General features: G+C 38.5%; 7 protein-coding genes across 20 annotated transcripts; 5 read left to right on the forward strand and 2 right to left on the reverse strand.

Moving 5' to 3' along the window:
• Nucleotides 1-97: 97 nt before the first annotated feature.
• LOC100679010 lies at nt 98-4,075 on the forward strand. Its single transcript, XM_003425242.4, has 6 exons — nt 98-482; nt 565-682; nt 757-1,107; nt 1,182-1,469; nt 1,537-1,823; nt 1,902-4,075. Exons 1-6 carry the CDS (start codon nt 385-387, stop codon nt 2,641-2,643), a joined length of 1,884 nt encoding a protein of 627 aa, XP_003425290.1. The 5' UTR covers nt 98-384; the 3' UTR covers nt 2,644-4,075.
• A 120-nt stretch (nt 4,076-4,195) lies between these two features.
• LOC107981331 lies at nt 4,196-6,164 on the forward strand. 2 transcript variants are annotated; one of them, XM_032600579.1, is made up of 5 exons: nt 4,200-4,223; nt 4,294-4,628; nt 4,701-4,837; nt 4,930-5,040; nt 5,106-6,164. In XM_032600579.1, the coding sequence occupies exons 2-5, from the start codon at nt 4,350-4,352 to the stop codon at nt 5,209-5,211; spliced, it is 633 nt and encodes a 210-aa protein (XP_032456470.1). In that variant the 5' UTR covers nt 4,200-4,223; nt 4,294-4,349; the 3' UTR covers nt 5,212-6,164. The 2 variants fall into 2 exon arrangements, with proteins under 2 accessions (XP_016842387.1, XP_032456470.1); XM_016986898.3 differs by having other exon boundaries at nt 4,196-4,628.
• LOC100123100 (kinesin 1) lies at nt 5,240-16,609 on the reverse strand. Of its 12 annotated transcripts, none has more exons than XM_032600576.1 (13): nt 16,246-16,609; nt 14,620-14,786; nt 14,204-14,345; nt 13,943-14,116; nt 13,348-13,863; nt 13,020-13,256; nt 12,314-12,660; nt 11,327-11,671; nt 10,968-11,252; nt 10,707-10,892; nt 10,423-10,626; nt 10,041-10,335; nt 5,240-9,782 (listed from the first exon to the last, which is right to left on the reverse strand). In XM_032600576.1, exons 2-13 carry the CDS (start codon nt 14,776-14,778, stop codon nt 9,757-9,759), a joined length of 2,916 nt encoding a protein of 971 aa, XP_032456467.1. In that variant the 5' UTR covers nt 14,779-14,786; nt 16,246-16,609; the 3' UTR covers nt 5,240-9,756. The 12 variants fall into 12 exon arrangements, with proteins under 12 accessions (XP_032456467.1, XP_008201907.2, XP_031787772.1 ...); XM_008203685.4 differs by having other exon boundaries at nt 10,029-10,335; nt 16,246-16,593; XM_031931912.2 differs by having other exon boundaries at nt 6,590-9,695; nt 12,314-12,684.
• On the forward strand, nt 16,234-20,983 carry LOC100123110 (signal recognition particle receptor subunit beta). 2 transcript variants are annotated; one of them, XM_031931920.2, is made up of 5 exons: nt 16,234-16,612; nt 19,337-19,597; nt 20,040-20,206; nt 20,289-20,428; nt 20,499-20,983. In XM_031931920.2, the coding sequence occupies exons 2-5, from the start codon at nt 19,504-19,506 to the stop codon at nt 20,833-20,835; spliced, it is 738 nt and encodes a 245-aa protein (XP_031787780.1). In that variant the 5' UTR covers nt 16,234-16,612; nt 19,337-19,503; the 3' UTR covers nt 20,836-20,983. The 2 variants fall into 2 exon arrangements, with proteins under 2 accessions (XP_031787780.1, XP_032456469.1); XM_032600578.1 differs by lacking the exon at nt 16,234-16,612 and adding an exon at nt 17,789-18,126.
• Nucleotides 19,629-25,294, reverse strand: LOC100123118 (histidine protein methyltransferase 1 homolog). The gene is made up of 7 exons (XM_031931918.1): nt 24,893-25,294; nt 24,483-24,737; nt 24,227-24,387; nt 23,901-24,145; nt 23,698-23,813; nt 23,540-23,618; nt 19,629-20,168 (listed from the first exon to the last, which is right to left on the reverse strand). Exons 1-6 carry the CDS (start codon nt 24,930-24,932, stop codon nt 23,575-23,577), a joined length of 861 nt encoding a protein of 286 aa, XP_031787778.1. The 5' UTR covers nt 24,933-25,294; the 3' UTR covers nt 19,629-20,168; nt 23,540-23,574.
• Nucleotides 21,688-24,011, forward strand: LOC116417665 (pyridoxine-5'-phosphate oxidase). The gene is made up of 4 exons (XM_031931919.2): nt 21,688-22,367; nt 22,644-22,800; nt 22,879-23,229; nt 23,306-24,011. The coding sequence occupies exons 1-4, from the start codon at nt 22,196-22,198 to the stop codon at nt 23,469-23,471; spliced, it is 846 nt and encodes a 281-aa protein (XP_031787779.1). The 5' UTR covers nt 21,688-22,195; the 3' UTR covers nt 23,472-24,011.
• Nucleotides 25,295-25,420: 126 nt separating the features above from the next.
• On the forward strand, nt 25,421-27,088 carry LOC100120111 (glyoxalase domain-containing protein 4). The gene is made up of 5 exons (XM_001607626.3): nt 25,421-25,822; nt 25,892-25,941; nt 26,014-26,279; nt 26,361-26,692; nt 26,776-27,088. The coding sequence occupies exons 1-5, from the start codon at nt 25,733-25,735 to the stop codon at nt 26,893-26,895; spliced, it is 858 nt and encodes a 285-aa protein (XP_001607676.1). The 5' UTR covers nt 25,421-25,732; the 3' UTR covers nt 26,896-27,088.
• Nucleotides 27,089-27,764: the final 676 nt, after the last annotated feature.

Raw genomic sequence — 27,764 nt, forward strand, 5'->3', positions numbered from 1 at the left:
GGCATCACTGCCAAGAATATTGAAACCTAGATCCTGGGAGCATTTCGTTTGCCAGCGATGGTAGTCTCGCTCTTCCGAGTCCCTAGAAATCACCTGGAATAATCCTGAGATATCATTCCGGCGCCATAAACTATACCACGTGAAGCCTTCCCTTCGCGCCGGATGAAGTCGATAAATATTGTGATAGAACCGTCGTAAGTAACGCCGGAATTTGTTTGCAAGCATGTTGTAGTGCTTTGCAAACACTTTGTGATAAAGGTCGCTTACGTTCGCGCTCAATGGTTAAAGGTTACTATGATAGTATAATGGCCCGACTTTGAGGTTAGCTTGCTCGAGAGCTTGGCGGGAGAATAAAGGTTCGGCTAATGTTACTTCACACAAAAAATGGACTTCGATGCCGATCTATTTTTAAACTTCGTTCCTGTGATCTCTGCGTCTGTTCTCACATTCGTCGCAAGTGTCACGGTATTTTCTAAACTAAGGCAAGTATTGTCAGTGTTTGTTGTTGCAGTGATGACGATGATGATTTTATTGCTTTCTCTTTTGATTTTTATTAACAAGCAGGAGCCGTTGGCCAGTCAAAGTCAACTGTTGGTTTTGCAATGGCAATACAAAAGTCCAGAGGCGGTCACTGGATTGGTGGCTTTGTCCGCACTGCCAACAATACAATGGCTTTTCAGAAGTAAGTCTTATGACATGCTATCTTTGCTTGGTTCTTTCGTTTATAATAACTGAACTTTGTTAAAACCATAACAGGACGGTGACTACAATTATGAAATACCGGAGCAGCATAAGATAAACAAAAAAGTTTCTAAGCACAAGACTTATTGTCAAAGAAAAGATTTATCCACTAACCAGAATAGCCTTTGTAAAGAGTGTAACAGAAAAGAGGAGCTCAAGCTGTTGAAATTACGAGAACTTGAAAATTCTATTGATGTATGTAATGATAAACAACTTGCAAGATTTGAAAGAAGTTTTGAGAAGAAATATCCATTGTGTCTACAATGTCAAAGCATTGTACAAACAGTATTGCACAAACAGAGAGTATGGCTTACACAATACAAAATGCTTCTTTATAAACAGAAGCCCATTCAAAGAATAATCGCTGTAAGTTAAAATCTCATTTTTATATTTATACTTCTATAGTATAAAAAAGTTCATAATATATATTTTTCTTTTAGAATCGAGAGAAGATTGAAAGAATCTTGCGCATTATTTTATCAATTCTTGCTTCAATATCCATATACTTCACTGAAGCTTGGTATCTTCCACTATGTGGGATTCTATTGCAATTTATCGTTTGTCTAGCTGTCCCAAGTGGTAAACGGCATTCTGATATCTTTCCAATACTTGGATGGGCTTGTCTTACCTGGGTCAGAACATTCTCGACCATAACAGTTTTAAAAACATTCAAAATATATATCAATAATGATTGGGCATTGGCTAATGATAATACGTACCAGTATTTTGTAAGTATTGTTCTGTAAGTTATATTGGACATTTTTCACTATTTAACAGCATAATACTTCCTTCCAGATCATAACCCTTGGTACAGCAGTAGGCTTAGCAAATTTAAAATTTCAATCACACAAGACAATTCAAAATGGATCTCTGACTTTTAAAAAATTAGAATCTCCTAACAGAAATACGTCTTCATCTCGATCTCCGACACCAAATACCTCAACACTGCTCAATGAAGAATCGAATAGCAACAAAGAGCCCGTTAGAAACTTGTACTCTCCTGTAAATATAACTGATACCCTTATGACTCCTACAGCTGTAGAAACGCCAATTCCATTAAAGCCAAATAATGTTCCTCAGTGGTAAGTATATGGATTTTCAAATATTTCTTATTTCTTTGAATAATTAAAAAATACTCGTTATCATTTTTTCAAATTTAGGTCATTCGAGGGGAATCGAATTTCTCCAAACCAGTTTTCTTCTAGAGCACCGACTTTTGTTCCAAACAACGAATATTCGTTTTCGAAAGGCCCTGGTAGTCAGAACTATTCTCTGAATGACAGTGTCACGAGTCTGAATTCCCTCTCTCTGGGTACACACGCAAAGGACTCGCCATCACACTCGCCCAAAGTTTTCGAAACCAAAGTCTATGGCACGACCTCTCCGGACTTGTTCAGCCTCAAACAGCGGCAGCGCAGCGCCCAGAAGCGGTCAATTCTAGCGCCAGCGAAGCTGCGTTCAGTGACACAAACCTCTTGGGTTGCAGGTGGCTACTGGCAGGCGGGTATCGACGCACCTACATTGTCCCGCTCCTCGAGTCAGAGCTCGGGCATAGGCTCGTCGGGTTCAAACTACGGCCCGTCATGCGAGCCCTCAGTCCACGAGTTCGACCAATGTTCCGTCGCTTCCGAACAGTGTTACTTTGCTCGGCCCGAGAGTCCGCTTTCAGCTAGGAGTTCCCTCACTGGTGTTGTAAAAAAGCGCAACAACTGCTCACCCAGGTGCCATCAGATGATGCATGATACGGCCTATGCCGATGCGCTGCAGTATCATATAAAAAATGAGACCCAGTGCAGCGGACACACGACAATAGTCACCAATCCCGCCTGGCTACCGGTCCTGCTCTGTGGGTCTCTTATTTTTAATATGGCAGTGTTGTGTGCCATTCTACTGAAATCTTGAACTTATTGACCGGTATTTGTCAGATGGTGTGCATCGATTTATAGTTCACTGTGTAAATTAACGCTTTTTTCATTATCCAAATGAAGTAATTTAGAAAAAAATTGAACATTGAAGTTGATAAGTACTTTTATTCTTTATATTTATTAAAAACGCGATGGTTTTTTATGACATACTCGAGATTATTTAAATAATCGTTTATTTTTTGACATCTTAGTTTTCGTTTCTATTTAAAAATAGGTATGTTACATATTACTTCGTATATAAGACGAAAATAGTCATTTTTACATAATCTTTATATGTATGTATGCTTATTATATTTTTAAGACTTAGTGAAGTTGTACTGAATTTGAAAAGTTACAAATCATTGAAATTATTTGTCCTGTAAATACGTGTCCTTATCAATTTCATAGCTAAATTTAAATTATAAAACTGTGTAAAGCACATGAACATGAACCATTTGTATACTGACAAAGCGTAGGATTTCACAGATGAATGTCGTTTTTCTTTGTATATGATTTGATCAGTGTGATAGAATGTAACTATTGAAACACTAATATATTGTCTTTATAAGACTATATTTGTAGGCTGACAAATGTCATAAACGCCTTAAAAGGCAAATCAACTTTTTTTTTCTTGTTGGCCTTGTTTTTCTAATTGTGTAAAATAAGAAATTAGTTTTTCTTAGAGGTTTTGTAATACGAAATTTCAGGTCTCGTTTTATCAAACCGTTGTTGAGTTGACTTGGTTATCGATTTTTAAATTCGAATCTAGCAATGTCTTAAGACATACTTGATAGTAAATTGATTTTTTAAACAAGTTTTACTATATTTGCCACTGAAAAAGTGGTCAATGCAGAATATTCGAATCATGTAATATAATAAAAAGGGATAAGATATGTGGTGGCTATCATTTAAACGTAAACTATGTTATGACTTACAAAAAATTCATACTTTTCTTAGCACTAACGCGTTGTTTTTTGTTCCACTAATCAAGCGATCGATAATTCGTGTCGCGAAACGTATACTCTCGAGCAAGCAATAGGAATGTTTTGTTCAATAACTAATTGAAATATGTAAGCATATAAGTAGGTACACACGTAATTAATTTGTTATATGAATGCAACTTGTTACCACTGCAAAGACTGCCTAGGCGATTGTTTCATTGAGAACCCTTTCCCTTTGGTGTATTATACTATTTTTCATCTTTTTATTGTAATATTTTAATAATAGGAAAACACACTGCCGATTATATTGTGACTCAAGAGTTTAGGTAACGCGTACATTATCGTGATAGCCAATTAATTTTTACATTATACTATACCGCAACTGAATTTAACTTTACTGCCTGGTGTATAGTTTTGATAAAAAAAAAAAGGAGAAAAGAAAACTGTATAGAACTAATGAATAAACACTTTTTTCAATTTTAAAACGAATTTCGCTCTTATTATTAACTGAATAACTCAAATCAAACCCGCTGCGTTTTTGTTTCCAATCATGCCAACAAAATTCCTTGTACGCGCGCCACAGATATCGGGTTTCATTTAGCGCGCAGTATGTCGAGTCCGAAAAATGGGGGCCGCGGTCAGTAAAATGAAGGAGTGGGATAAGTGGAATTGGCTATAGCCTATATCCTTTTCGCGCTTGTTTATAGGGGGCTGCTACCTACCGTTGGCCATGACACTTTAAATCCCACAATACAATATAACCATGGCCTCAATGAACTTCGACTGCGATATCACGTGTTCCGCAACGAGACATCAACAATCACAAACGCGTAGACTAGTCAAGGGAGAATTCGACGCAGGACCGGCCAAGTGCAGATACAACTCGGGTGTACTTGTGGGTGACTGGTTCGAGAGACGCGCAAATTACGAACCACCTGAGGATGACTGGTACACCGTTTACGACGAGGCCTATACCTGCAAGTTCAACAGTAACCTGCTGGATGACAAGACCGCTGCGAAGGACAACAAGATCAAGGCCGAAGTGAATTTTTAATTTTACGTTTTGCGACGAATGAATTTTATGCTAAAAGCGAATTTTTCGTATTCGTAATAGCGAGGACTGGGAGGAGAGTTCTTGATCAATCATCACGGCAAATCTTTCCACGGCAACTATACGACCACGAACGATTTGTTTTTCCGGGTCATTCCGCGGGGAGTATGCGGACCGCGAACTCGAGCCTACAGCTCAAGGTATACGCGCACGAGTTGACGCGAATCTGATCGAGCTTATGTGACTGAAAACAATCGGCTTATAGCTGATGTACTTGTGTTTTTTTTTTCAGGAAAGATAGGTGGCTGCCGGAAATCGATTTGACGAAGAATTTCGGCAACTTGACTAAATACGATCAAGAGGAAAGTTGTAAGAGGTTCGAACCACCGGGTCCCGTAAAGAGGTAAAACCTTGAGCTTTTGTAGAAATTTGAAGACTTACATTACATTGTTTATGAATTTTTCGCAGGTTTCTCAAGCCCAAAGGAATAACAGATGAGTCTTACCTACTTTGCCACTTGGACATAGATCCTAGTCTTCCCTTTCGTCCGCATTTGATAAAAACGAAAGATTAAATTATAAAAGACAATGAAAAGGCGGCGGTTCTTGTCGTAAATTAATTTTTAATTCAATGGTAGTAAGTAATACAATTTATAGCGCTCCATAGCTACAGCCTCTCTACACCCTGCATGTACAATCTAAATATAGCTATATCCTAGATAATTCATAGCGTCGCTTAACTCGATTTTCATCATATTCTCTCTTATTTCATTTTCGAGCTTCGAAGGAGGTTTATTTCATTACAAAAGTTCTCATCAACATCATTCCAAAGCAATCAAATGTATTCTCTTCTCAACGCAATTATACATTAATAATAATAATAATAATAATAATAATAATCATGTACGGTTAATAATAGTAAATCAATACACCATCAAAAGCAACGCTTAGACTTATAACGACAAATGCCGATTTCAAAATTAAGAGGAAACCTCCTTCACCCTTTCACATCACAATCTTTTATTCACTGATATAAGTACAGCGAGTTCAGCAATGCGTGTTATGACTTTCTAGAATGTTTCGCGTGTGTGTTTTGTGTGATTCCTTTTTATTTATGAAAAATAATCGCAATTCTTTTTCTCTCTCAGCACTCTCACTCTCAAACTTTACTCTCGAAAGAAAAAATCAGCGGAGAGATAGCTCGCTGTCAAATTACCGCAAGTCTCGGCGAGTAGGAGATTCTTCATTGAGACATTTTTCGAGAGAACGTGATCTGCTCGACTTGTTGAAGCTTCGGCAATCCTCGAGAAAGTGTGTGCAGACATATTTTTCAACTAGATTTGTACAGATATAAGAGCGTTATAAAATTTAAGTTGTATAGAAAATATCTCATCGTTATATAGTCTTCTCAAAATCTTCTCAAAATTAGTCTTATATAATCGTTTAGAAACGTAAAATGCAACATGAAGTTTTAAGATCACACGTTCTCCTTACGTTCGAGAACAAAAATAAAAAGTTCCAAAATAAACACACAGTGTGTAAGATCGTTTTATATACAAAAATCGTGATTGCACCTTCGTGACAGATTGCACCATTGCACCACCCGCCTACCTTATACACTGTCTAATTGCACAATTACTGCGAATTGCCTCGCGCCAACGTCACATCGAGCGACGACTCCGAAAATTTAATCTCTGAAAAATCTACTATCCGCCCAGACTTTGTCAGCTTTAACTCGAGCTCAACCGCATTGCACACTCTAAATAGACATCAATGAGACACCGACTCGTTGATACGCAGAGTTTATACTTTTAATAACAGATACCCTGGCAATCTATAGATAAAACAATGATCTCGCCAACGCGTCTTGAAAGAGCGAAATGCATGATAATAACGCAAGTTACAGTTCGCTAAGGCGGCTGCCGTGACATTTCGTTCTTCGTTTCACAGAAGCAGGCGTGCGCGGTTATTATTGTATATTGATCACGCATCGATTAGGCGACTGTTTCGTTTGCGTTTGTCGTGACAAACTTTCCGGGAAAACGCATGCTTTTAACAAGGCTTCGATTGCCTATTGAGTGTTTTTATTTATTTTTTTTTCTATATGTTATTAAAGTCCTCGCGTGTTGGTGTGTACATACGTGCAAATTTTACAGTCGGGTTTGCATGGGCGCGCTATTATCACAAAGAAGAGACGTTGCTATATAAGCATAAAAAACAGAGTGTTTTTTTCATTCAACCGCACGCGTCGTCGAAACCGAAAATCGATGAAAGAAAATTACGAGCTGAATCTACATCTTCAGGGAGTCGGAGAGACCTTTCACTTCTGCTTTCCAATCATCTTCAGGATGATTTGCGTTATTCTCTTCGGACGCTGTCCTCTCGAGATTATCAATTACCACGCCTATACTTAAAATCTAAATTAAAAATGCCTCCTATCTTTCGCCTATTGTTGCGCATCATGTAACACGCGCATCGATCGAAGGCGTGAATCACTTTTTGCTTTTGTAATAAGACACATTATCATTTACAGCGCTCGCCTTCGATCGCGTTCGGAGGGAAGCGAAGCGGCAAACGAAAACTCGTGTATTATAATAAAAAGAGTTTTGCCAGAAAAATAAACTACGGTGAAACTTCTTTGAGAGCAGCAAGCGAGCTTATTTGCTATTCTGCACAGAGGGAAAAGAATCTCCGGGTCTACTGAGGTCGTCTTGCGCTGCTCTTGGAATATTTATAACGTTTGCAAGACACGTAGCCGTGTACCCTTAAATATTTTGTTCTTCTTCAAACTTTCGATTAACTGTACTACTGCATACTGTTTTCTTTGAACATTTTACAGATACAGAGTAAGCTGACTTAGTAAATATACAAGCGAATGGCGTAATATTATGTATGAAGGTGAAGTAAAATCCATTTTTGGAGAATCAACGCTCTCATTTCTTGCAAAATATTTATTAAGCACATTGCAGTGTTACAATATGGAATAAAAATAAATATTTCAAAATTGACATTGATTCTACTGTGAATTCCACCCGTCTATCGTAATACGATGGGGGCTACTGCATTATTCCAGACGTTTTCCCTTCGCATTGATCGCTAAATTGTAATAATATATTTATACTCGTCGTATCATTCAAGTACGTGGCTCGAAATTTATTTACCATAATAAATTATAAATAAGGCTATAGCTTCTGCCGACGAAAGCTAGTCGTATTTGAAAAGAGAAGGGGCGGCGACGGCATCCCGATCGATCCGGACCTGACGTCGAATCCCCTTTTACCCCGCTTATTTGCACATTTTACACTGAAGTTCCTTACATTTCTCTCGTGAAAATCATCTCATTTTTACAGAAAAGTTTATATATGCTTTCTCGTAGCAAGATCAGTCGTCTACTTATCGCTTTGAAATCTGGAAAATTATACTCTCACACACAATTAGGACGAAGTACAAGTGAATTCGACGACAAATTCAGGTGAATCCGACTTGCGGTAAATACATATACATAGTACATATAATATTGTGTACAGAAAAGCGTCTGACGCGGGCATATATATATATATAAATTGTGACAAGCGGATTTAAAGTTATTACAAATGATTTTCTATAAGACGCCCGATCGTGGACAAAAACAGGTAATACGGTTTAAAAAATCTCGTCCCGAAACGCATAGCATTTGAAATACAACGTTTTAGGCGGTCGCGTAACAAAGTCGTGTAGGAACTGAAGCGGGTCAATAAGCGCTCGCGCGATAGCAGTAAACGACGACGTGTGCGCTTCAAAACTCCGTGGACGAAAGCGACTGATCCTCACCTGGTAAGTCGACATTATTACACACATTTACACGCGTCCGAACCCTTTGCAGTCGACTTTAGGACACTTGCCTCGAAGAACAGTAATTATTAGGTCCCTCGTCTATGTGAAAAAAGAAGAGGCGATGGATGGGTTTACCAAACTTGACCATGACGTCAAGCGAACCCTCCAAACGACGACAATGACGAGAGTGTTTTTCGATTTTCTTCTGGCAAGGCTATAGTCGACTCCAATAGACTCAGACAACCGTTTTCCCTTTTTTATCGTTAAAAAAGCTGCCTTTTCAAACCTGTATATCACACCATGACATTCGATTTTATACACCTAGCGACGCAACTTCGATCACTTCATTAATTTTTCATTTTTCTTCGCCGAGGTATAAACATTGCGCCTTGTGCATCTTCTATTTATATCGAAGGAAAGAACACGAATACACATTTACATGCGATTCATATATAATACCTATGTATGAGAACAAAGCGATCGAAGAAGTGTCAAAGATTGCTGTGAGTAAAAGCTTTAACGGAAATGCAGCTTTGATAGTTTAGCTATATTACGATATTTTTTCTTAATTTTTTTTTCGATTAAACCTCCTGTATTTCGTGCACATTGCGTGATTTTCTTTCTTATGAATATTTTCCTTTTTTTCATCATCATTATCATCATCATCATCATCATCATCATCATCATCATCATATACTTTAATTAAATAAAAGTTAAGAATAATAATTTATCAAAAAACGAACTATGTACAAATCGACAGGACATGTAGCAGTAGTACACTCACTCGCTGTGCGTCACGGTCGCGCGCTTTTCGACAGCGTGTAACGCACAGGACTCCTGGATCGCACGTGAACACACGCGCGCTCATTTCCAAGTCTCCTTACAGAAATACAACGCGACGCGCGCATAATGCAACTAACATTAACGTATAACCGACCCGGTGCTCGTTGTGAATGTGTTACCTTAATGTAATAATTGCTATAATGTAATTAATAATTAATAATCATAGTACTAATAATAATGCATAATAGTACTAATAATAGTAATCATTAATAATAATAATTAATATTTATAATAGGTTTGCGTAAATAGTACTTCCGCTTAAACTTCATCATTTCTAGAGCGTCGCAGCTTTGTTTAGTTTTTCATATTTCTTTTCTCGTTTATGAATACGAATTATAAATAAGATTCATCTCTGGAATTATTTTCTTATCGTCCATTGCAAAAGCACTCTTGCGCTCGATTTCTGTAAAAGAGTGAAGACAAGTTCGTTTTGGCATTGTCTATGTTTCGGCGATCGTGCACGTTCACGAGCGCGGATTGATGTCCACGTCTATACCATCGGAAGAAGAACACATGAAAGCAAAAAAAAACGAAAGGGGGATACGTGAGAAAAGAAAATAGTAATTCGGGCAAAAAATAATCAAGTGTGCAACGCGGTTCAATGCTCGTGCATTTATGAGCACCTTTGTGATACGATCTTAATAATCATCAAGGTTCATTTGACAAAATTAGATTAACACGTTTGAGTACTAAATTAAAAAAAAAGAATAGAAAAAGCTGTAAATGTTTACCGTACCATTTCACTCACCACGGTTCCCAGTCCTGATAGCGTTTACACCGCCCACATGGTGTTGTCCCGCCCTGATGGGCTTGGCAATTTGAGCGCTAGGCCCACGGCGCGCCAAGTTCTTCTGTCGCACGGCTTCCTTGATTCTATCGACCTCATACTGGTAACGCTTGCGGTCGCGCATCGCACCCTCCTTAGCATCACGCAGCGCTGTCTCTAAAGCTTTAACTCGCTCCATTGTTGCGCGAAGCCTCTTCTCCAGCTTAGGTAGCTCACAACGCAAATCGGCGTTGTCTCGCACCAGTTGCTTGTGCACCTAAAATATGTATAAATTAGTTTATAATTTAAAAAAAATTACTCACGCATTTTTATGCACATCAAATTTTATTCGAAAGACAATTACCTTTGTCAACTGATCAAGGTTGTTCTCCAAGAACGAAATCTTTTGCCGCTGTGCGAGCGAGCCACCGTCGTCCTCATTGTCCTCAGCAATGATTGACTTCTTGATCCTAGCCTGAAGATCTTGCACAAACAGTTTTCGTAAGTTGTGCAGAGTTTGCAGTTCTTTGGAGACGGTGTCCTCGAGTCCCTTAAGATCCTTTCTCGCCTGTATCATGAAATATTATATTGGTTATAAAATTGAGAGAAATTTTATAGATTTTAATTTAAGAAATAAAGGGTAATCACCTGTTCACGTCTCTCGTTCATTAGGTAAAGTTCCTGTAGTTTAACAGACTTATCGGCCTCTTCTTGCTTCAGTCGTTCGTAATCAGCCTGCATTTGCTGATGTGCCAGAGTGAATTTCTGATTCAAATCCTTTAATTCGCTAATCATGTCTTGCTTCTCGGAAATTTCGTCTCGCAACGTTGCGACCTGAAATCCATTAAATTATTTTAATTTCCGATTTCACATTAATTAGGGTATAATGTTATGACACAACTAAATTACCTGTTTCTGATGCGCATCTCTCAACTGATCCATCTGCTCCTCAAGAGCGAGTCTCATCTTGGTTGCAGCTTCCTTCTCTTCGGCCTTCTCCTTGTTGCTAACAGCTTGGACCTGCTCGGCGGCCTTAAGCTTGGCACACTCCTCGCGCATGGCGTCCACGTCCTCCTCTAAGGCACGTTTGCGGGCATCTGCCTCTTTCATCGCTTCTTGCAGTGTCTGCATACGCGCCTCGTGCTGAGAGATCAACAAACGACACTCGCCTAGCTCTTTCTCGTACTCCGATACCTAAAAAAAAATTAGAAAGCAATTAGTAATTTCATCGGTCGATCTAATCTTCAAAAATGGTTAAAAATAATTACCTTCTTGTTGCAATCGCTTTGAGAAGATTCCAGCCCCTGGCATCGCTGTACGAGGTTCTTGACTTCGGACTTCATCTTACTGATGTACAACCTAGCCACCGTGAACTCCTCCTCGAGCTTGCCGTTGCTATCGGGCAGCACTTTCAAATTTTCGTCACCGCCGATGGCTACGCCAATCTCGCCCAAATCCTTCAGCAAATTCGTTAGCATCTCAGCAATGCGCTTGCGCTGGTGTGCTGACATGTCACGCAACTGCTGTAGTTCCGAAGCCGTGGAATTGAGGGCGGCTTGTTTCGCTAGCAGCTCCTCCGTAAGCGCCTCGTGCTCCATGTTCTTCACCTCCACCTTGACATTGATGGAACATGGTTTAAAATTACAAGTTAATAGGGGCGACCGACCAGGGTATCAATGAATTTCATTGAATTTTTTGCGATCCTTAAGGAGATTGTGTAAATGAAGACTATTCTTAAAACATTATTTGATTGCATGATTGCTTGATATAATGAATGGTTAAGATGAGAAAAACGTATTTTTAATTTGTTAATATCTCAATGTCTGTTCGACGATAATTGGTAAAAAAATTACGCAAAAGATTTTATTTAAAAAATTAAACAATATCGATTCACTGGTCGCTTTACCCTATACAAACCACTAAAAAGCGAGCAAAACAATAAAATTATAATGAGTTTTTGATACAAGTAAGAGCCATGCATTTTTATTAATGTATTAAATTGAGTTTGTCAAATCATGATTACTTAGGTCGTAATTGTTTTAATACATATGCTAATATCCAAAACTAATAAGTAGAGGCATGAACATGATTGAATGAATGGATTTTAATTCAACTTTCACTTATGTACTTATTATTTATTAGAACACGTCCACAAGCGGTATCGCTTATAATTTCTTTTTCAAAAAATAATTCTCTTAGCCAAGATCAAAGCATAAAATGCAACATGAATTTGTAAAGAAAAAAAGAATTCTCACCTCTTGCGACTTTTGGTCGTAATTGACGGCAAGTTCCTCCAGAGCCTGCAACACTTCCTTGACCTCTTCCTTGGCGCTCTCGTTCTCCTGCTGAATCCTGTTCATTTCTTGCTGAAGTTGTTCGTAGTCGCGTCGTGCACTCGCGATCAGCTCTTCCTGCTCTTCCATCTGTTCCTTCAGCTTCTCTACAAACTGAGATTGCTGATTGATCTCCTCGTCTTTGTCATCAAGTTGCTGATATAGGCGCTCGCGTTCTTCTTCCAACTTCTGGCGCTCTTCGTTAGACAGCGATCCGGCCATCAGACCGCCACCTGGAGTCGCAGGTATTGGCCCGTCGTCCAGCTTGACTGGAATTCCAAGCAATTTTGCTTCTTTAGCAAGTACTTTAATAGTTTGTTTTACAAGTTCTTTTATAATGTAAGTATTACATCATATTGCCGCATTGGATTATGAATAACTAGTGCTAGCAAGTATAGAATCATAGTGTAACGATATCATATCATGTTACGTCTTGAAGTAGCTCTTAATATTATTCATATACAGCTACTGAGAATAGAAATCAATAGTACTAGAAGTCTTAGAAATTTCATTTGACTTATTAAGGACTGCATCGAGATTTATTACACAATTTGCATTCTCTAGTATTTGACACTTGTTATTCAAAATACATGATGAAATAAACAATAAGAGACAGTTTTTCAATTACCTTCGACAACAGGTGCAACGGGTGTGGTGACGTCCGGACCATCCTGCAAGCTGACCTGCTCTTCGGGTTTGACAGTCTCGCCTTGTCGCCAGCGCGATAACTCCGATTCGAGTTTCTCAACTTTTCCGCGTAATCTGGCAGCCTTTTCCTTCTCACGCTCGTACCTTCGCTTCCATTCTTCGGCTGTCAACTCCTCGTTCACGCAGACAACATTCTTGATAGTCTTGGCTCGCTTACCTGCAAGAATTCATTAAATGAAAAGAACATTCATTTTAGACATATATTGTAATGCAGCGTTGAATCGAAGAAGTAAAGAAATTGAACTCACCGAAATCAAGGGTAGACTTGGTCTCGGACTCGTTGAAGCTAGCCGGCGAGCAACAGATGATGATGGTCGTTCTCGCATTACCTCCCAACGACTCCTGCAGAATACGTGTAAGCTTGGAGTCTCTGTAGGGTATGTGCGTCTTGTTTCCATCAGCAAGAGCCGAGATGACGTTGCCGAGGGCTGACAGTGATTTGTTGATGTTCTTGGCTTCGTCGAGCACTGTGCCTTCGGCTCCGGTCTTTGAGACCTTCTCCGAACCGGCCAAATCGACCAGGTAAAGCTTACCCGATAGCTTCTTCTGGTTTTCCAGGTTCTCCTGCTTTACGTTTATGAGGAAGACGGAATGCGAACGCGAACTGTGCTCGTTCATGTTTGTCACCGCAATGTGACGATTTGACTTGCCTTCTTCGATGACTTCAAATACCTCTTCGGGACTGGATACAAAGCGCTCCGTCGCGCCCTTCACGAAGGGCACGCGGTTTTTGTCTTCGTGAACACTCAGGTTGACCTTAGAAACTGAAATTGAAACGAGTAACCGCTGAGCACAGGAAGTATTGATTTCTTGGCTTAGGACACTAATAAGAAATTTTCCTACCATCGAGTAAGTCTCGGATCTTATCCATGTAGATTTCAAAATACGATACTTTAATGTGAAACTCCAAGTTCTCCTCCATGCCGTAAATGTGATTGAAAATATCGTTAACGATTCGGGGGATGATTCCCTGTTTGTGTGGATCTCCAATGACTCCCTCCATTGTATGGGTTTTACCTTAATAGATAAAACGATTAGATTCGTTGATAAAAAATAACAGAAAGCACTCAAGATTATAAGAGAATGATGAAATTTTTATATTACCCGAAGAAGTCTGTCCATAGGCAAATATGGTTCCATTGTAGCCGGCAAGAACGTCGGTGACAATGGATTTAGCCGCTTCATTGTAAACTTTATCTTGTGTTGCATTTGGTTTAAATACTTTGTCAAAAAGATACACTTTTCCCTAAAATTATAAATATTACGAAATTATTACTTTTCGAAATCGGACATTTTTAAGGTGTAAAGAATTAATTGTCTTTTCATTATTTTGAAGCATTGGAAAGTACTCAAAACCTCTTGGCTTTAAAAGTTTGATCTTATCTTTTATCAATAATGCTAGAGATAAGCTGATTCACACAAAATAATTTTTAACACAGTATTTTTCTCAATAAATGCTAGTATTCAAAAGAATTTGAAGCAAATATTATTTATTTTTAAGATTTTTAATAAGCACTTACACCAATAGAAATGCAGTTTTCATCACCACCAGATGGAAACTTGACAACAAACTTTGACCCAGCTTTTTCTTCTGAGTCATTGAGTGGTCGAAAACGACATACTACTTTGATGCTATCCTCAGCAGCGATTTCTCGCTGAGGTGCTGCTTCACTAGCCATTTTGCAGTCTGAAATTATGATTAATGAATATAGATGATTAAATAATTTAAGGAATCTTATGAATAATATGGGTACATTCAATTACTCAATCATTATTGCACTCGAAGCATTTTCCTCCAGAGAAAGTGAGTCAACTATCAAGTGTTACACATGAAATCATCATAATAATGTTGAAATTGCATTATAAAGTAATCAAATGTTGATAGAGTAATTAATGTGTCAAAATTTCTAATTGATATATTGACTTTCTTTGGATTGATGTCACTCATCAAAGGTCACAGTTTAAAGATCAGACAAGTGCTGATGATAATGGGAAGAGTTGAATCTCTGTAACCAGTGTCAGGCAGAACCCTAAAAATATCCCAAACTCTCTCCTAAAAGCAGACTGATTCATCGACTTGTATAAATGGAACTGAGCACTCCTGCTAAATCAACAAATCAGGCACTGTCACAGAGGTTTACTCAGAACTGACTAAAACTTTTCAGAGTGTAAAAGAGAAAATAATGGTTGCTACAATACATTGTGAAACCAATGGTACTATAGTTAGCAAATTCTTTTCATCCCATGCATCAAAACAAAACAATTGTCTAAATCAAGTGTACCGCTGATGCAACTCATCAAGAAGAATTAACTTTAAGCCTTTCTCAAAACACTTTTCTACTATGATTTCAAGATACTTTAGAGCGGAATATGCATCAGATAATTACCGGCAGCAACTCTTTATCTGTCCAGCAACAGAGATAAACTTAAGGATATGAATCTGACCTATTTAGGGGAAAAATTATGCGACTAATTGAAATTGATTACACAATAGGTCATGAAAGTCCAACTAATTTGACAAGTCCAGTGAATAGTCCCCAGTGCAGCAGGTGACAAGAGTTGGCTAGCATGTCAATAAGCCCCTGGCAACACTATCAAATCACAGGCAGAAAAAAAAAACAGAGAGCTAACTCGCGAATCCTAGAGAGAAACGGAGCTCTCCATAGTGTCCTAAAAATACTCGTAAGACACAGCCCGAAATTCGCGGAGAATCACCTAGTAACAGCAGCGGCAACGGCGTGTGTCACTTATTGGAGCGCGGCTACGTGCTGCTCCGAAACTCCGTTACAAATCCGCGCTGTCTTCTCCAGGACGACGCATATGCTCCGGAACTATACGTGCGGACAACTCAACGCTGATCGCAGAGGGCTGTTCCTCTCGGGGCATCGGCGGCGCAGACGTCTCTCTCTCTCTCTCTCTCTCTTTCTCTCTCTCTCTCTGTCGCTCTCTCTCTCTTTCTCTCACTCCCACTCTCCCCTCTCGCTCGCGCTCCCGACTCCCGAGGAGGACGATCGATTCGGCACCTGGTGCTACACACGCACGCACACAGCCACACACACACACACACACACAGATGCGAATGCAGAGGGAAACGCAGAATATCATCGGACAAGACGAGTGCGAGGAGTCGAGTGGTGCATTGTTACCTGGTGATGCGCGCTTCGATGTCGAAAAGACTCTAGTCTACAGGCCGCCGATACGCAGCAGCGAGGAGGAGGAGGAGGAGGATATCGAGACTGGAGCAGCCCGCCGCCGCATGAAGGAGGCCTTCCTTCCTGTCGCGCGTCCCTCCGCAAGTATCCAGCAGCAACAGCTTCTTCCTTCGCACGCCCTACTGCGGGTCGAGAGCAGCAGACAATTCCTCGCTACTAAACACAGAGCTACTCGCGCGAAAAGTAGCAGGGGATCGCCGCCGACGACGATAGTCCTCTCCACACGCGCACGCAGTCTGCAAGATGGCCGACGCTCTCTCTCTCTCTCCCTCGCTTGCTGCTGCTCGCTGAGCTACTCGCGGTACGGTACACTACACCGACCATAGTCTGAGAGAGGGGGAGAGGGAGAGAAAGACACAGCGAGTGCGCACACCCACGGCCGAGCGCACTGTATATGTATACACGTATATTGTTTCAATATAGCCAGACTATGCCTATACTACTGCAGAGTAGAAAGAGAGAGAGATATAGAGAAAGACGGTGCAGCAGATGCAGAGTGACTAGGATCTATATAGCTGTTTCGCTCGCTCTAACGCGGTACGGCTAGTCAAGCATTATGCTCTTTAAAAAGTCTGCTGATACTTTCTCTCTCTCTCTCTCTCTCTCTCTCTCTCTCTCTCTCTCTCTCTTATTATTTCGCCTTCGACGAAACGACAACACCCAGTGTTATCGAATACGCGCGGTTCATAGTATTCCCTCTATATTTAACTGCATTAGGTCGATTGTTGTCCTCGCATAAGTACTCATATAGGTACTGGCTTTTCGCGAACGCGGAAGTCTGCGGTAGCTTATAAAGCTACAAGCGTGTGTAGGAGTACACAGTATATACACACGCGATGAGTCGCGCGAACTGCGAAGTGAGTCATACCTAGTCCCAACTACTATTTCACACGCACTGCACCTCTTTCGCATGCGCTTATTTATTCATGAGCGATCGTAGTTCGAGAATAACGTCGTAGACGACGTTTTTACTCCCAAACACTGAAGACGCGACTGCGCGATATATGTAACGCGTATATCGCCTATATCGAGCATATAATATGACATTGCGTATACAAGTCAGAAAGTCGGAGAGGAGAAAAAAGCGGGCGCCGAGAGACGACGAAGGCACACACCGAAATAAGTACACGGCTTTGCGCGAACGGATGTGGGGTGGAGCGTGACAGGGGGGGGGGGGAAGAGACTGCGTGCATGTATATATAGGCATGTGTACAGACAGGAAAATGGAAATTTCGGATTCAGCTGCGACCTGCGACGCTGTTCGTTTTTTCCTGTCGCGGAACGATAAGCGTTTTGGAATCTGTCCTACAAATTCGAATACTTATGATAATCCATTATTATAATCGCTGTTAATTGGTGTAAAAATTTATATCTCAACCTCGAAGCGAGATGGATAATCCTGATAAACGTCGAAATGAATTTCACTTGTTATTTCGAGTGAAAGTATAGCCAGCATCTAATTGAAGGGCTCGAGAATTGTCTCGACGTATTATCGTCGTTAATTACAGACAATTTTCTCGCTTCTTCTCACCGACGTTTGAACAGTGGTCCTTATATAATAATAGAAAAATCTTCCCAGTCAATTGTTCAATTACACGAGATGTAGCTCTCAAATCGGAGCAGTTGTAAAGATGCCGGTTCATTTATTCAGGAAAATCGGAGCAAACGGAAAAAAAGTGTGCCAGAGAATGCAGTACAAAGTAGCGCCTCTATTATAGGTGCTCCAAAGGGAGACGAGCTCAAACGGCGCGTGCACAAAGACACAATTGCCAGTACTGCAGAAGGAGACAATTAGACGCGAAAAGGACACTATAGGTGTGTAACGATCGCGTGTTATACACTCGGCGGACGTTATAACTTGAAATTTCACCCATGAATTCCAAGTTATATTTTGTCCGTCAACTGTATCTCTCCAAACCCACTAATGTGTACATTCCTTTTTCTTTTTACTCAGCAGATATAGATATACATAGGTATACAAAAGCTCACACCCACACGGTTGGTATTTTCCCCTTCGGTAGCATAAAAGCGGCGCGCGCGCGCGCGCGCGGCGGTTCTTTCATCCGTGATGATGAAACTTGCTTTTCGGACATGACTTTGTGTGCCGCCGCGGCGATTTTCACGGGTCTGTGTATAAGTAGAGCTGTGCCATGTACATTATATATATATATATATATATATATATATATATATATATATACACCACGACGACCAGCCGCTGAGGAAATGGGCCTTTGAAAGGAGAAGTGTGCCACTTGCTCTCGCGCGCGGTTTTTCTCCGGTTCGGCGCTTCAAGCGCCAGCGATTCTGCTTCTCTTTATATTTCTATAAATACTTGTATTTTTATGGGTCGATTTTCGGTACTTTGTACGTATAACCTGCATATTACTTAAAAAAAGAGAAGTGACTCATTAAGGCGACTTTTTTCATTCCATCCCTCTCGAGTAATCCCAGCGGAGATTTTTCATCTCCTGCGCGAGCCAGGAATAATTTCCCGAGCCTTTTATTGTTGAGCGAGTCCGGACGGATTTTTTAATAGTTCTCGGCGCTGCGGGTGCGCGCGTGTGTGTATGTGTGTGTACCTGCTCTACTACTTATACATCTACTAGAGATGAAAGAGGTTCAAGGATTGTTTGAGATGCGAGTGAGACGGCGTTTTTTTTTTTTTTTAAGGTAGGCACGTTTCGCTCGGTTGGCTGTGCTTTCGACGAAATTTCGAGGCTGTTGATTACAATTTTAATTAAGTCGGCCGGGCGTGCACTTGTGGGAGTTATATATTGCGCGCGAGGGTTCAAGATTTTAATTGGCTGTGTTAAGGCACTTGTTAGAACGTTAATTGGAAAACGTTTTACAAGCTAGATTATTGAATATTCCTAAACTGTATATATAGTTAACGTTTAATGTAAATACAATTATGAGTACGTTGAAAAAAAAATTGAGATCAATAAGATTTCATCAACTTTTTTTTGTTTTTTTTTTTTTCATTTTATGTAGTAGAAAGTACTTCTTTTCATAACTACCGCAGGTTTGAGTAAAATGTTCCTAGACCGGCAAAGGAGAAACGCAGTTACATTCGTGGCTGCACTGATACCACCAGACAGCGACACACGTGAGAGCTGAGCTCGCAAGCCAACCAGCTGTTTACATGACTCCGGTATTTATTTAAAAAGCTGGACGATCGATAGAAAGATCATGGAGAAACGCGTGGAGCCGCTAATAAACAACAGCCCCGACTCCCAGCTGATGGGAGTCATCGCTGCGATTTTTGCAGTGATACTCACGATAGGTAAGGAGAACAAAGTCTGTGAAAAACTTAATTATTCGCTCGCATATTGTAGGTTATGCCTTCGTTTATTCTTTGCATTCGGCATCGTTTTTCATTATAATTTTTCCAACATCGATTTTATCTTCATAGGTAATACAAAATATTGAACAGTATGTGAAAGATACTGAAAAAGTTCAGAAATATCAGTACCAGGGCCAATAGAACGACGATTATAACGTTGTAATTAAACACATAATAACAAAAGAAATACATGACCTATATAGAATCTAACTTATAATTAAACTAACTTTTGTACTTAACGATCACTTGGGTGTGTTCTTATTATCATATCACTGTAGCCTATAAATTTGTAGCTCTTAGCTCTGTGTAGAATAATGTACACAAACAATTATTTCTGCTTTGTACAATTATTGTTTCTCAACATCTTATGTCTCTTTGATAGTCCTCTTCGCTCTATGGAGACGCAGAACATCTGTCGGGCACAATGTACTTCTTACGGGTCTTTGCGATGCTGGAAAAACGCTCATCTATGCCCGACTGATGCATACCAAGTATGTGCAGACTCATACTTCTGTAAAAGAAAATATTGGAGATGCTCTTGAATATAATGTAAGAATCTCATTTAGTATTCTCTAATCAATACTATTGAATTAGTAATTATTCCGTGCATACTTTCACAACTGCTTTATAGAGCTCTGTCAAGATTGTTGACATTCCTGGACACGAGAGATTAAGATACAAGTACTTTGACAAATACAAGAATTCAGCAAAGGGTCTTGTATTTATTATTGACTCTTCAACTATTCAGAAAGATATAAGAGATGCTGCAGAGTAAGTGATTCGATCATTTATAATACATTTTTCATAAAAACAGCTCTAAGATTTTCAATTTTTTTTTTAGATACTTGTATACTTTGCTGTCAGATCCATCTTTGAGTAGAAATATTCCTGTACTAATTCTTTGCAACAAGCAAGATCATACTTTAGCTAAAGGCAGTAACGTGATAAAAACACTGCTTGAAAAAGAAATGAACCTTTTAAGAGTGACTAAAACTAGTCAGTTGGAGGCTACGGATGCTTCTTCATCTAATATATACTTAGGAAAGACTGGAAAAGACTTTGAGTTTTCACATCTTGACAAAAAAGTTGACTTTGCAGAATCCAGTGCATTTATCAAAGATGCTGAGACACCAGCTGACATTGAACAATTAACTTCTTGGCTGACTAAACTGGCTTAACCACTAGTGTGATCATTGTAATTTATTTCAGAGAGAATGTTTTTTACTCATTTTGTTACAAATTAATCGAATCAATAAAATAAAAGCATAAAGTCATTTAATGTAAATGAAAATAACTACTTTTTTGAATAAAAACTTGAAAATGTAAGTTGGTTTGAAATTTATTCATTTATTGGTTATTTATATGCACTATGAGAAGATGTAGCTATACTGTCGTATAAATAATTAAAGATTTGATTCTCCATAGACAGATCATCAGGTTGTTCACACTGAGTTCATCATGAATTAAGAAGACAAAGAATAGAGCTGAGCCATATTTTATGAAACTCTATGGTTCATAGAATGCTGTAAAAATAATGAAAAATTGCTCCAAAATCGAATAAGGAATTTAAAAAATTCAAGTAGTTTCATAACCACCAAAGCAACCATCCAGGGCAGATACATTTCTAACCGATAACTCCAAAATAATACCACAGCTTAAAGTCTAACTTTAGAACTTAAAATTCCACTCCTGTAAAACAAAAAAAAAAAGGAAAACTGCCAGAAACACGTCGCGTAGCCACGTATTCTTGTACATTCCACAAGTAAAATTTTGCAGTAGCGCTCGGTGCAATCGTATGCATAAACGGACTGCGAGAATTTGTTTACCTTGGCTGATTATAACGGAGCAGCTGGGGAAGGAACCCGAAGAGCGATCGGCTCGTTACATAAGCCCCTTTGTCGATCAAGCGCAAGTAATATTTTCCCACTTTTACCGAGAACTCTGATGGTGGCCTCCGTTTTTACGGCGCTCTCTATGTACCTATATACATATACTAGTTTTCGCGATCAGCTGGTCGACTCGCGCGGTAGTCATGCGCCTGTGCGGGATTTATCTTTTCGCGGCTATAGTACTGGAGAATGATATACGGTGTAATATCTAGAGCTGAGCTACGGGGGGTACTGGAAGAGCTGTAGAGCCAGATCGATGTTGTGATATTGCACTTTCCTTTGTTTAAGATGTATTGGACAATTTTAATTGTCAATTTTAGTTGACTGCAGTATGCGAATTCAATTGATGGACAGTGAACCGCGCGAAAAGAGCGCCATGGGAAGGACCGGTCATCAAAACGCAACATCGCGATTAAAATGCCATAATTATGTAATCGTTTCTAGCTTATTATCGGCCTGCTCCATTTATTCATTTTCTCGCAACGTAACGACACATTCTCTAAGTGCGGCAACTGATATTCCTTTGAATTTTTATGCGCGCGCACATTCGACTGCCGGTGATAACGCGCACACCAACAGCATTCTCCCATCGGCGTATATAATCACACGGAGTTAGGGTGATATATATTGCTGAGGTGCAGTATAGCATATGGCAGTGAGACTTCGTCAGTCGTTGGCGGTCAGCTGTTTCATTATCGGGCGCGGCCGATATCATCAGCTAGTATTGCACAAAATTCGCATTATTCCGAGCTGGAAAATGACAAACGATGCACAACAGTCCAAAAATCACAGTAGTCATGCCTACAAAGTTGATATTGGAGGTAATTATTTTTTTTCTTTGATCTTTGCGGTGCTCTCTCGTAAAGTTGCGTTTTCTTGCGTATTCTTACTTTTGTATTATAGAAATTGGCACAATAGTGCTAATTACTCTGTCATTTAGATTTTCAGAATTTGAGAGTACTTATTTTACAACTCATTGGATAAATATCTGAGATATAAGTATCTTGTAGTGTGTCAAATTGGTGTGATTATGTTGAATGAAGCATTATTGTTTAAAGAATGATTTCTGATTGGAAACTTCTCTAATTACTTTCCAGGCATGCGAATCAAATACAAAGATAAAAGTGACTGCTTTACGGAGGATCACTTAGTCAGCAAAGAGCCATTCAATCAATTTAAACACTGGTTCGAAATTGCATGCAAAACTCCTGGAGTGGGAGAAGCCAATGCTGTTTTTCTGGGGACTGCCACCAAGTAAGATCACTGTTCATTTTACTTGGGTTTTTTTTTTATGATGCTTCAAACATAAGTACATTACTTTTGATTATTTAGAGATGGCATACCGTCGGTGAGGCCAGTACTACTCAAGAGTTTTGGCACAGATGGATTCAAATTTTACACAAACTATGGAAGTCGAAAGGCTAAAGAGTTAGAAGAAAATCCCAATGCTGCCATGACATTTTTCTGGGAGCCTCTCAGACGTACTGTTAGAATAGAAGGAACTATAGAAAAGACATCAGCTGAGGATTCAGACAACTACTTCTACAGTCGTCCTTATCACAGTCAGATGGGATCTGTAACTAGTAGACAGAGTACAGTGATACCAAGCAGAGATTATCTAATAGAGAAAGAAAAGGAATTGCAAAAGCAATATCCTGATAAAGTACCAAGACCTGATTGGTGGTAAGATTTGAATTTTTTATTGCAAAAAAATATCCACTGAAACTTTGTTCTTCTACATTTCATTTTTTTTTAATAGGGGAGGATATATTCTTATCCCAAAATCTGTTGAATTTTGGCAAGGGCAAAGTGATCGGCTACATGATAGAATCAAATTCAGGCGACTGCAGCCAGGTGAAAAACCAGACAATGTTTTAGTTCATGAGGGGGAAGATGGCTGGGTTTATGAAAGACTTTCACCATAAAGTTAAAAAAAAGGTCTAGTTTTATAAACTAGCTTTCATGTACAAATTTTTTCTATTTACATACTTACTTATACTTTTGATTGTTATAAATTTGATCCCTTTTCTAAACAGTATTTCTTTCTAGTTTTAACACCTCTCTTTGCAATCCTGTAAAGAAAAATTAGAAATTGTTAAATTTTAAACTTGACAATAAATAATCTTACATTGACAATAATATCAGAATTACCTTCATCACTTTTCCATACTACTTTTACATCAAAGATACCATCTTTTAAAATAAGTTCTTCAAACTGTCGCATTCCACCACCAACTCCAAAATAATAAGTTTTTCCAGCGATAAAGCTATTTTTAATATAGATTGTTAAGAGAAGATTAAATCAATGTATCATACACAATTTCTAGTAAACATTGAATCTTTTTTATACGTACCCAATTCCATTTATACTGAGCTTTTGCTTAAAAACCTCATACAGCTTATGATGATTATCTGGATTGTAAATAGTCTCACTGGTAAAAATAAAGTCATATTTCAAATCATCATTGCCTTTTGTCAAAAGATTAGCAAATGACTCCCAATCTCCACAGAAAAATTTGCATCTTTCTTTTACAGCATCATGTTCATCACAATTCAGTATTACATTTGGTATTGTAACTGATTCAATGACTTCAGAATTCTATAATATAAAGATGTTAATCCTTCATATACAGAATAAAATACATTGAAAATGTACTAAAATTTATAGTTTCATAATTACATAGTCTTGAAAGTGAACAGTTGAACCTCGAAGAAAAGCAACAAGGCCAATGAATCCAGAACCGCAGCCTAAGTCTAACACTGCTTTGTTTCTGAGAGAAATATTTTCTGTCAGCAAATAATTTGCCAAGTCATAAGTGCATTCCCAAATTTTCAGCCCACCTAATTTTTAAAAAAGGAATCATACATTAACTATAAATTTTGATTAACTTTGATATATATATATTGTATATACAAGTTGAAAAATAAAGTACTACCTTCATATTTTGCTGGCAGCAAATCAGAATGCTGAGACTCAGCTTCAATTATATTTTCACAATTTTCTTCAGTCAGTTTTATAACAACTTTGTCCGAATCAACTAACTTTAATGTAAAATCAGGGATAGCTGAATTTGTTACATAGTCTATACTTTCATGATTCTTTTTAAAATATTGCTGTGGTATTTCAATTTCTTTAGCTGGCAACCAATTTAATTGGTTTGTTTTATCACAATTTTTATCTGTTTCATTTTCTGGAAAAAAAAAATTATGGATCACAGACAAATAAAAAGTTAAATTATAATTTTAAATTCAAACTATGTGATACAAAAAGCTAAAATTAAATAACCTTAAAATCTCTTTGTAAACAATAAATATAAAGTTAAAAAATTGATTAAATGATGTTTACCTTGACTGGAGTTATTCTTGGAAAAATTAAATGTAAACATTTTATCAACAATACATAACGCACTGTAACTCACTTTTTAAGAAACGTTGAAATAAGTATAAGCTACTAGGTATATATACAATATACATAAGTACGAGAATGAAAACATTCGCGCAACGTGGTGCCGGGTTTCGAATAGGAATCTACTGTATCGATATAAGAGCCTTTTAAATGACAACCTATTTTTTAACAATTAAAGAATACAGCAATTCTTCAATGAGTAAAGAAAATTCTATGGCCATAAATGAGAATTCCAGCAGCTTTTTATATAAGTAGGTAAAATTGCGTAAAATTATATATTAACGTTATCGAGCAATAAATTACATACAGCGACCTTGTACTCGCATTTACCAATTAACTTTTAATTAGCTAAAGGTACATTTCCATCCTGTGCGTTAGATTTGAAAACGATTAAAATCCTACGCGACATTTTTAAAAATTTTGCAATTGCTGTTTGAACAATTTAATACAAAAAAATATATATATTTCGGAGCAAGTCTTGGATTTCGGAGCAATCGCCGGGATCGTCAATCACGTTATTATAACAATCTGACAGCTGAAGGTCATTGCGGCGGTTTCACGATCACATGACCGTCTACACTATATAAATATAGTATCAGTTCATTCCAAAGACTCACATATACAGGCTCATCAGGTTAATTGCCGGTATTCCGCGGCACAGATAAAAGAAAAACTCAGTCTTCGTGCGTTACTCAATCAAGCTGTGTGCAGGACGCATTTCTGCGAGAATCTCCCAAGAATCAGTATTCATAGCTGGAAGTTTTACGATTTGTTAGAAAAATGGTGACCGGACGGGCTCTACACTTTGTTTTCAAAATTCCGGATCGCAAGACCACGGCTAAGTTCTACCGAGAGATCCTGGGAATGAAGGTCGTTTGATTGCCGAGTTTTTTTAGTTTCGTTGTGAATGCATTTTTTGCTAATTTTGCTTGTGTACAGGTTCTCCGGCATGAGGAATTTACTGAAGGCTGTGAGGCTGCCTGCAATGGGTAGGTGCTTTACCTTTTTTCTACGTGCACTGATCTGCATAGTATTTATCTGAATTAATTCATGTTTTGCAGACCTTATGCAAATCGGTGGAGTAAGACTATGATTGGTTATGGTCCGGAAGATAGCCACTTTGTCGTTGAGCTAACCTACAACTACGGAGTGAGTCAGTATGAATCTGGCAATGATTTTCAAGGAATAACTATTCGTTCGAAGGAAATCATTCAGAGAGCTTTGGCACAGAAGTGGCCCGTGGAAGAGCAAGATGGAAAGTATGTTCTAGAAGCACCAGGTGGATACAAGTACTACATCATTAACGAACCACAACCTGTTGATCAAGGTTTGTGTACATTATATATACAAGTTCATACTTCTTGCAGTTATTCTAGCATTTATATTTATACTTGTTGTTTGAGTTTAGATCCTGTTCAAAAGGTTACCCTATCAAGTTCGAATCTCAAGCGCAGTATTGCATACTGGAAAGATACTCTAGAGATGAAATTAGTTGAAGAAAATGACAAGTCTGCAGTATTTGAATATGGAAGCAAGCAAGCAAAGCTTGAGCTTAAAGATATTGGTACTGAAGTAAAACACGCAAAGGCTTATGGACGTATTGCATTTGCTGTGCCAAAAGCAGAGCTGGAAGTTATTCGCAAAAAAATTAAAGATACCGACAACAAAATTTTGACAGATCTTATCAGCCTTGACACGCCTGGAAAAGCTACTGTCACAGTTATTATTTTAGCTGATCCTGTAAGTATTCTGAATGTATTTTATATATTAAAATAAAATAAAGTATAAGAATAGTTGCTGATTTATGTCATTTTAATTTTTAGGATGGCCATGAGATCTGTTTTGTTGACGAAGAAGGCTTTAAACAGTTATCTGTGCCTGATTATCCAAGTGAAGCGATTCTAGACAGGTACATCGAAAAAGAAGCAAATAAGACACTGTGAATGAATTTTTATTGCTTACTGTTGAACTCTGAAATTTTTTATAAAGAAAATCATTACAGTATCGCGTATCAACGATACTTTTTTTTTTTTAATAAAAAAGTACGTTCTTAAAGTACTTATCCCATTTGTCTCGATTTTTATTTATTTATAAAAAAATTGTTATAAAAAATAAATGAATAATTATGAACACAAAGTATACTGTATTCATTTATACTTAATATTTGTAAAAGAAAAAAAAAGAATTAAAATAATATTTTATCGGACGTTATTCCTTTGAATGAAAAATACCATCAATGCTAAATCCGAAGGATCATCGTGGAAAGACTGACGAATATTTACTTTCTCTTTGAAATTCTGTTCCTCAAAAATTCGAAATTCAATTTTTCCTGAAAAACATAGAAATATTCAATCATAAACGCAAAACAACAAACGTCCTCCTCAAAATCTCGCACTCAATCTCCGGCCGGAAAAACGCGCGTATACGAATCGGATCGAATCAACGAGTCCAAACTCTATACAACGCTCGTCCTTTTTACACATTTCGCCGAAGCGCAGGTCAACAACCAGCAGGCGTCTCTGTCGACAAAGAAAAAAAAAAAGAGAAAGCGAATCGAGGCGCTGCTGGCCACGTCATCGAAACTGCATATACGTAGAGGTATATACGCACTTAGAAAGAACGTACGTAACTGCGACGATCGTCTGTGAAAAAAAAGGGTGCAATACTGTTTGGAGAGCGAGTAAGCGGGTCAGTCGGGTGTATACCTTTAAGTATATACTGTTATGAGATATGAGTCAAGGAAGGATCGTTGCGAAACGCCGAGGCGGTTTTTCTATTGTATTTCTTTTCTCGGAAGCGTCCTATCGGGTAT

The sequence above is a fragment of the Nasonia vitripennis genome, chromosome 5 (genome assembly GCF_009193385.2).
Source record: "Nasonia vitripennis strain AsymCx chromosome 5, Nvit_psr_1.1, whole genome shotgun sequence".
Taxonomy (NCBI): domain Eukaryota; kingdom Metazoa; phylum Arthropoda; class Insecta; order Hymenoptera; family Pteromalidae; genus Nasonia; species Nasonia vitripennis.

What these genes read in the sequence shown, in the direction of transcription:
- LOC100679010 (XM_003425242.4), top strand. Translation starts at nt 385, where the DNA reads ATGGACTTCGATGCCGATCTATTTTTAAACTTCGTTCCTGTGATCTCT. An exon ending in CCATTCAAAGAATAATCGCT is followed by an intron (nt 1,108 to 1,181) that starts GTAAGTTAAAAT and finishes TTTTTCTTTTAG; the next exon opens with AATCGAGAGAAGATTGAAAG. An exon ending in ATAATACGTACCAGTATTTT is followed by an intron (nt 1,470 to 1,536) that starts GTAAGTATTGTT and finishes ACTTCCTTCCAG; the next exon opens with ATCATAACCCTTGGTACAGC.
- LOC107981331 (XM_016986898.3), top strand. Translation starts at nt 4,350, where the DNA reads ATGGCCTCAATGAACTTCGACTGCGATATCACGTGTTCCGCAACGAGA. An exon ending in ACTCGAGCCTACAGCTCAAG is followed by an intron (nt 4,838 to 4,929) that starts GTATACGCGCAC and finishes TTTTTTTTTCAG; the next exon opens with GAAAGATAGGTGGCTGCCGG. An exon ending in CCACCGGGTCCCGTAAAGAG is followed by an intron (nt 5,041 to 5,105) that starts GTAAAACCTTGA and finishes AATTTTTCGCAG; the next exon opens with GTTTCTCAAGCCCAAAGGAA.
- LOC100123100 (XM_031931912.2), bottom strand. Translation starts at nt 14,778, where the DNA reads ATGGCTAGTGAAGCAGCACCTCAGCGAGAAATCGCTGCTGAGGATAGC. An exon ending in CTATGGACAGACTTCTTCGG is followed by an intron (nt 14,117 to 14,203) that starts GTAATATAAAAA and finishes TTATCTATTAAG; the next exon opens with GTAAAACCCATACAATGGAG. An exon ending in CAAGTCTACCCTTGATTTCG is followed by an intron (nt 13,257 to 13,347) that starts GTGAGTTCAATT and finishes GAATTCTTGCAG; the next exon opens with GTAAGCGAGCCAAGACTATC.
- LOC100123110 (XM_031931920.2), top strand. Translation starts at nt 19,504, where the DNA reads ATGGAGAAACGCGTGGAGCCGCTAATAAACAACAGCCCCGACTCCCAG. An exon ending in GAGATGCTCTTGAATATAAT is followed by an intron (nt 20,207 to 20,288) that starts GTAAGAATCTCA and finishes ACTGCTTTATAG; the next exon opens with AGCTCTGTCAAGATTGTTGA. An exon ending in GATATAAGAGATGCTGCAGA is followed by an intron (nt 20,429 to 20,498) that starts GTAAGTGATTCG and finishes TTTTTTTTTTAG; the next exon opens with ATACTTGTATACTTTGCTGT.
- LOC116417665 (XM_031931919.2), top strand. Translation starts at nt 22,196, where the DNA reads ATGGCAGTGAGACTTCGTCAGTCGTTGGCGGTCAGCTGTTTCATTATC. An exon ending in TTTCTGGGGACTGCCACCAA is followed by an intron (nt 22,801 to 22,878) that starts GTAAGATCACTG and finishes TTGATTATTTAG; the next exon opens with AGATGGCATACCGTCGGTGA. An exon ending in GTACCAAGACCTGATTGGTG is followed by an intron (nt 23,230 to 23,305) that starts GTAAGATTTGAA and finishes TTTTTTTAATAG; the next exon opens with GGGAGGATATATTCTTATCC.
- LOC100123118 (XM_031931918.1), bottom strand. Translation starts at nt 24,932, where the DNA reads ATGTTTACATTTAATTTTTCCAAGAATAACTCCAGTCAAG. An exon ending in GCTGCCAGCAAAATATGAAG is followed by an intron (nt 24,388 to 24,482) that starts GTAGTACTTTAT and finishes TTTAAAAATTAG; the next exon opens with GTGGGCTGAAAATTTGGGAA. An exon ending in CTGTTCACTTTCAAGACTAT is followed by an intron (nt 24,146 to 24,226) that starts GTAATTATGAAA and finishes TTTATATTATAG; the next exon opens with AATTCTGAAGTCATTGAATC.
- LOC100120111 (XM_001607626.3), top strand. Translation starts at nt 25,733, where the DNA reads ATGGTGACCGGACGGGCTCTACACTTTGTTTTCAAAATTCCGGATCGC. An exon ending in TGTGAGGCTGCCTGCAATGG is followed by an intron (nt 25,942 to 26,013) that starts GTAGGTGCTTTA and finishes CATGTTTTGCAG; the next exon opens with ACCTTATGCAAATCGGTGGA. An exon ending in TTATTATTTTAGCTGATCCT is followed by an intron (nt 26,693 to 26,775) that starts GTAAGTATTCTG and finishes TTTAATTTTTAG; the next exon opens with GATGGCCATGAGATCTGTTT.